The 7,110-nt window shown below is 33.7% G+C and overlaps 1 protein-coding gene across 1 annotated transcript; it reads right to left on the bottom strand.

Annotated features, from left to right (window-relative positions):
• Positions 1-1,728: 1,728 nt before the first annotated feature.
• LOC105109730 (uncharacterized) lies at positions 1,729-6,724 on the bottom strand. The gene is made up of 10 exons (XM_011004516.1): positions 6,422-6,724; positions 6,011-6,078; positions 5,846-5,923; positions 5,408-5,520; positions 5,243-5,308; positions 4,819-4,920; positions 4,167-4,725; positions 3,406-3,611; positions 2,997-3,160; positions 1,729-2,240 (listed from the first exon to the last, which is right to left on the bottom strand). Exons 1-10 carry the CDS (start codon positions 6,556-6,558, stop codon positions 2,105-2,107), a joined length of 1,629 nt encoding a protein of 542 aa, XP_011002818.1. The 5' UTR covers positions 6,559-6,724; the 3' UTR covers positions 1,729-2,104.
• Between the last annotated feature and the right edge of the window lie 386 nt (positions 6,725-7,110).

Raw genomic sequence — 7,110 nt, forward strand, 5'->3', positions numbered from 1 at the left:
AAAATAACAATCTATTTGTTTTTATATTTTAAAAATATTTTTTTAATTATAAAATTTTATATAATTTTAATGTGATAATATTAACAATTAATTTTAAAAAATATTTTAAAAATAATAATTAAAAAAAAAAAAATAATTTAAAGTTAATTTTTTTATTTTATAACAATAGAGTTAAACTGCAATGCCGAATACTTTATTAATATTATCCATATAAACTGATAAGTTTTTGTATTCTAATATAATGTAAAAATAAATATATAAAATATTCTTGACAATTTAAAATAATGATAAAAATATATATTTTTAATTAAAATTTTTTAATTTTTATTTTTATCTTATTATGTGTTGGTGTGAGAATTTTGCTTATCAAAATATTTATTTTTCATTAGTAAAAAGTTATCAAGATTATAAAAGTATATTTTAATAAAAAATAATGTTTTGATTATCATTTTGCTAATATATTAAAAAAAACACCAAAACTTCTTAAGGTTTATTTTTTTATTTAACCATTGGGCAATAAAAAAGATAATAAATAAAACTTGAAAAAAAAAAAGACAAACCATAAAGGGTTAGGAAAAAAAAAAGACAAACCATAAAATGATATTCAAAATATAAATACAACTGGAATATATTTTAAAAAAGACAAATTTTAATATATTTTAAAGTTATTTATTTTAATGAAGTTTAATATGAAAAAAAAAGTCTATAATGGGCTAAAAAACACAAGCTAGGGTGCTGGGCCCAGGGCCATATGTGCTTGGTCATAGAATCAAAAAGCCATATGCATGCAACTGTAAGGCCAGCCTCGCACATCTTAGTTTTGTTTTTAGGCCAAGTTGCTTGCTTTTTTTATATATAACAAAAAAAAAAAAAAAAAGTTAACAGGCGATACATCATCTGCATGATTGTAGAAGCTCAAGCAAACGACGGAGATCAAACCCTAGGAACGCCAAAGATAGTGGTCTGATTTTCATTTTTTTTTCCGCCTTGATTTCTAGGCGACATTTTTTCATTATATGTTTTTAATTGCAGAAGGCATTGAAATAGCGTTGGATTGTGAAGGGGATGGTGGAGTCACTCCAAGCAAACCAGATAAGGCAACCCAAAAATGGCTGAGCGGAAATCATCCCTGCATTCACAAGAACGTTTCTTTTGTTCACAAAAGCATTCCACGTGAGATCCTGTGCTGTGATCCAGCTATCATTGTGTTTTTATAAGTTTATTTATTTTTATGTTTTAAAAATATTTTTTTAAAATTAATATTTTTTTATATTTTTGAATTATTTTGATGTATTGACATTAAAAATAATTTAAAAAATATTATTTTAATATAATTTATATAAATTTTAAAAAAAAAACAATTATGATCATATTCTTAAACATCCTATCAACATTTTTATAGTTTCTCAGTGGAAAAATACAAAGACATTTTTGTAGTTTCTCCTCCTGAAGACGATGGTGATAACCCAAACTTTAGCTAGTCACCCTAATTGTTATATATATATTTATATTCGATAACACGACAGTGATGGCATTGTTGTTTAAGGTTCCTGTCTTAACAGTGGTCCTATTCTTTTTATGGAAAATGTTTATCTTTTTTTTTTTAATGATGCTCTAATTACAAGATGTGAAATAAATTAGTAAGAAGTCTAGGAAAGAAAATGGTGTGTTCCATCAACCCAGCAGCTACAAAACAATACTCCTGAATTCACATTCATGCTAGTTGAATTCAGATTGGAAATGTCTAGGATTAACATAAATAAACTTTATGAAAGAATAACATAACATCTCAGAGTCCAAACAGACCCTTGCGATTGTAAATTCCAATCCATCAAACACGTTTTCAGTCAGGATTTTCCAACGAGTCCTAGCATCAATATGTGTAGTATAAAGCCTGCAACATCTACAACCACTGAAATCCAGCTTGATTGAAGAACAAAGCCGGTTATCGATTGGCATGCGCTAGCCAAGCTATACAGCTACTCTGTTATCAATGGAAAGAATGATGAAATACATTTTGAAGAAAGGGATTCATCCTACTTACAGGTAAAGCTCATTACATGCTTATGAACAGATACAAAAGACAACAGTTGAAAATCTGGTCCTAGCATGTATCACCAGCAACCTGGGAACTCCGTATCCCCCAAAACGATTGAGGCTTCAACTTCTTCTTCGTGGCAGTAAAAAGCCAACCCATTTGGATCTCACAGGAGGCACATTCCGCAACTGTCCAGGCATAACTGCAATATTTGGCATATCAACCAATCAGTCCTTAGATGATCACAATCAGTTCCTTCTATTAGCGCCAAGTTGCATCGTAATTAGCAGAAACAGCAGCCCGACACACAAGATTTAGGAAACCATGTAACTGTGCGCCAGATGCAGCAACTAACTCAGGGTTGTCTTTGCTCATCTATTCTTACCAATGCACTACTCTTCTCACCACCAATGGTTTACTATCAGAAACAACATAAACCATTGAAACTAAAATAAGTTATTACGATGCTGTTATGAAGGAGCTTTGTAATAAAGGCATGGAATGTTTATCACCTCCATTCAAAATTAAAAGCCAGGACCTTTTTTTTGTACAGGCCCCATTTAGTGGCCCCACTGCCTCAGACACCACTATCTACTCCTAGAGATGTATAAAAGAAAGCATACAAAGAAACCTTATAATGGAGTAAATCAGCTCAGGACCCAGCTCATCAGCCCATAACAAAGAAACTGGTTTAAATGACTCCTGGCCGAATTATTATCCATACATGCAGATATTAAGTATCATCAAAGTGTAATGGAGTTTTTTGAAATATATGAAGAACATGATCCATAAAATAAACCTCACCGAGTTGATTTCTTACACTAACTAAAAACTGGAGGCTTCCTAGGACACAAGTGTGTTGTTCATAGTATAAAAGGTCACCAGATCAACAAGAAAAAATCGTGCAATAGATTATTTAAGAAAATTAAAAGGTCATAGATAGAAGCTGAGTCCATACCCAGGAAACCAGCTGTACTCTGCAGTGGCTCGCCCTATAAGTGCTAGCCCATTTGCTTTCTGGAGTGTCATTATCTCATGTACATAACCAAGTGGATTCACGTAAGCACCAAGAGGACCTTCACTAGACATCACCAACATATCACTCCGCCGAGCAATGACAATCTGGATGGAAAAAAAGAAAGAAAAGGTGTATTTGAGCAAGAAAAGAACAACATGCTTTAGCTTATGTTTGCAGGACAAAGCTGGGTTTTGTCTTAGATTCATAGCTAACCAATAATTTTCAAGGAAAAAAAAAACCATGCTGGTGTCATCATGTGCTCATAAGCAGCAGGCAAGACAAGATGCAGGTGAACATACCGCATGTATGCCCACAGCAAGAACTTTGAAGATTCAACACCATTTTATACCTTACAGGTTTTACATCGAACAAGGTCAAAAGTTTCAAGTAAATCAATTTCCCGACGCAGTCTATATGAAATGCCATCAATCTCCAGAAGCTCCTGCCTGGTCTCTTCAGACACAGGAATTTTACTTGCAATGTAAAATGATAAGAGATCAGGCTTTCTCACAAGACCATCCATGCTTGGCGCCCCAACAATCTGTTTCCACATATCTGCAGAATGTTTAACACGGCTATTAATGATTTTTGAGGTGGAATGACAAACATCAAGGTAGTCTGCAAATTTGTAAATTCAGCATTCCAAAAATGGTAGAGATGGAAGCAACATCCACCATCCGTTCTTCATTTCCTTTCTACCCTTTTCAATTGACACATAACTACAATTCTAAAAAATGTGGATGTGCTTCAAAAGTAAATTTTCATTCTTTTCTCAATATAAAATCTCCATATCTAACCTTTTTTTCTGGATTCTTTTTAAATGATCTCAATTGTGTTGTGTTTCCATTCAAAATTCATGCGAAATAAGTCAAAGCATTTCTCACGAGGCCTTGCAATTTACATTCATTAATTGGACCAAATTCCAGATAAATGTAGAATTTGAGAACACAATTAGTTATGAATTGACAGCTTTCACTTTTATTTCTAACTTTTGGTTGGTAAAGCTAAAAGATGAAGATGATAACCACTAAAATAGTGGAACCACAGACTAAGCTGTATGTGCGTGTAAGCTTGTGCAGATCCTAGAATGCAAGCTCACAGTCAAATTACCTGCTGCTTTTTCAGCAAGACAATAGGAGTCATACATACTGTATACCCAGTAGGGCCAGAAAGTTCTTGGAACCCTTCGAAACTGGTTTAAATCAGTATTTTTCCAACATCTCTTTGATCCTTCCCCTTTCTTTGCTAAACCAGAACTATTCCCAATCTCCAAGGTAGTATTGCCCAGATTTTTCCCAGTGTCCAAATACAATGACCCTTCTGTCTCACTTAGGTGAGATCTTCTCGATATCATTTCTTCTGACTGACTCATGAACTTGTCATCATCACTGCTCATTGATTCATCCATCATGTCATAGCCATAACAGGAATTCAATGCAGATTGATGAATTCTCCTTTCTGCCAGGGAGAGCGCAGTCTCGAAGCTTTCCTCTGAATTTGCCTCTGAATCATTGTCGCTATGCCCATATCCAACTGATGAAAAAGTTGAGGGAAGCCCAGATGAGAATTTATGACCACGAAGATTACTTAATGGTGCCAATTTTCCAAACACATCCTTGGGTGTCCTTAATGGCATGTCTTCCTGAATGATTTGGACCTCTCCACAGGGCTAAACAGAAGAAAATTACACATCAAATCAACATTCAATTATAGAGGTACCTAAAGAAGAGGGATTAATGCTGTAAAATAAATTTGTTCTCACCACTCCTTCCATATCAATCCAACGTCGTTTTAGACGAAACCGCTGCTGGCCACGAGTGACAACATTCAGTGAGCCATCCTCTAACCGCCGATATTGCCGAATCTGTAAATGTACCAAGTTACATAATCCAATCAATTCATAATAGTAAACAACAGATCAAATATGTGTTTGTATATCCCTTCTCACATCAAACCATCATCCCTAATTTGCAGTGTTACTTGAAAATGTATAACAAGGTACAATTACAAACAAAACTGATGCCTCTAACTATAGATATGCTATGAAAGACAGTAAACTTTCACGTGGATTCAAGGAACGCTACATAATAGGCATAAACATATACAACTACACACAAATGAACTTTACATCCTCCTCCAATTAGAAAGAAAAAGAAAACGTGACTGATATCATACAGTAATCATACCTCTGCAGTTGTTCCAACAGTTGCAAACCTTAATCGTCTTTTGTCAGAATCCCTGTATGCATGAACCTGAGCATAGTTTTGAATGTTTTCTAAGAAAAGATTTAGAGAAAGACGTCCCACAAACAGAGCAAGCAAATGAAAAGTTTCCAGATAATGTTCACTTACCACACCTACAGTATAAGGAGCATCAACTTGAACCAATGCCCTCTCAACAGCAGAAATAAAATTGGGTTGAATAACTCTCAAAGGAAGTGTAGCCTCTGGGAAAAGAACAACTCCTGAAAAAAATTGAAGCAGCAAGATTTGTAAACACGCACATAACATCAATTTTCCAAGTCTTTTGATAATGTCATTAGGCCTCAAAACTTGCAAATCTGCAGTCAGTTGGAATGATTTTGAAGCTTATTTTTGTGTCTCTTTGGAAAATTTTAAACCTAGTATTAAATAAATGTTAACTATTTGTTCAAGCATACAGCATGATGAATATGATTCCTGACCAAAAGAACTGTAACCAGGAACTTTCAGTATAACCGATCACCAATTTTTTCTTCAAAAACATACTCACGAACAAGCAGTAAGGAGGATACAGGATGTAACATGTACCTTCAAGATAGAACAATGGAAGGTTTAAAATGGCACCTCCATCCAAGAAAGCAAGTCTATGGTGAGTGTCTTCAACCTCTGCCACACACAAAGCAATATAGTAACTCCCAAGTTTGAATAAAATCAAAATAATAACAACAAATGCCTCAAGATGCCAGTGCCTACCGCCAAGATAAGTATGCAATGAAGCCAAACAAGTGTTGAAGGTGAAATCATCAGATGAACCAGCACCACTATATTCAAAACAAAAACAACATTCAATCTCATTATTACAAAAACCAAACCCTAATTTGCCATCCAAATTAACCATCAAATTCATATTTCTTTCCTTCTCTACCTAGATTTTTTTTTTATCAGTAATAGCATAACACATGATTATCATTAACTAGGTCACAAAAAACAATTATTTTAATTATAAAAAAATCCATATTTAACCATTCAGAAACCCTAATCCCCAAATTTCAACAAAACGCGAAATGATTTACATAAATGATTCTGCTAATAAAACATATGGTTGCTACTGATTACAAGAAATTAACCAGCAAAATAAAGATGGGTGGTGATAGAGATGATTACGAGGCATCACGATCATCGAGGGAGGAGTCCTCGTCGTCCTCGTCGACTTCTTCGACTTGTAATTCTTCGAAATCAAGCTGTCGAATCTGCTCGATCTGGTGCCTCTCAGCCTCTAAAATTCTATCATCCCCCTCCATTTCTATTTTTGTTAGTGATTTATGTTTCTCTTTTAGAGTGAGAAAAGCGAGCGAGTGTATTTTGTTTCAATTTTTATGTACCCGCCATTACAAAATTGGAATCGCCAAGTCCAAAAATAAAAGACTTGTGCAGTGCTGCTGCTCTCTCCCTCTCACTCTCCCAGCACATGCAATTTTGCCATGTCATTAGTTTGTTTAACTTCTGAGCCAGGAGCACCAATGTGGACCCATCTAGTGTTAATCCCGTAACATAAGTTAACTTCCATAAAAAATGATATGTTTTTATCCTCTAAATGCTTAGTAATTAAAAGAGAATTTATTAATTTAGATAAATTAAAAAAATATTTTATATATTTTTAAATAATATTAATTGTAAATTCTTAAATAAAATAGAATAAGATTTAAAAAAAACTTCAAATCTTATTTAAAAAATTAATAACTATGATATTGAGATCAAACATGATTTGACAAAGTACACACACTTAACACAATTAAACGATTAATATCTTCTCCCAAATATAGAAGTGTCGAAATAATAAATAACCTGATAAA

Source organism: Populus euphratica, unplaced genomic scaffold (assembly GCF_000495115.2).
Source record: "Populus euphratica unplaced genomic scaffold, PopEup_1.0 scaffold229.1, whole genome shotgun sequence".
NCBI lineage: Eukaryota > Viridiplantae > Streptophyta > Magnoliopsida > Malpighiales > Salicaceae > Populus > Populus euphratica.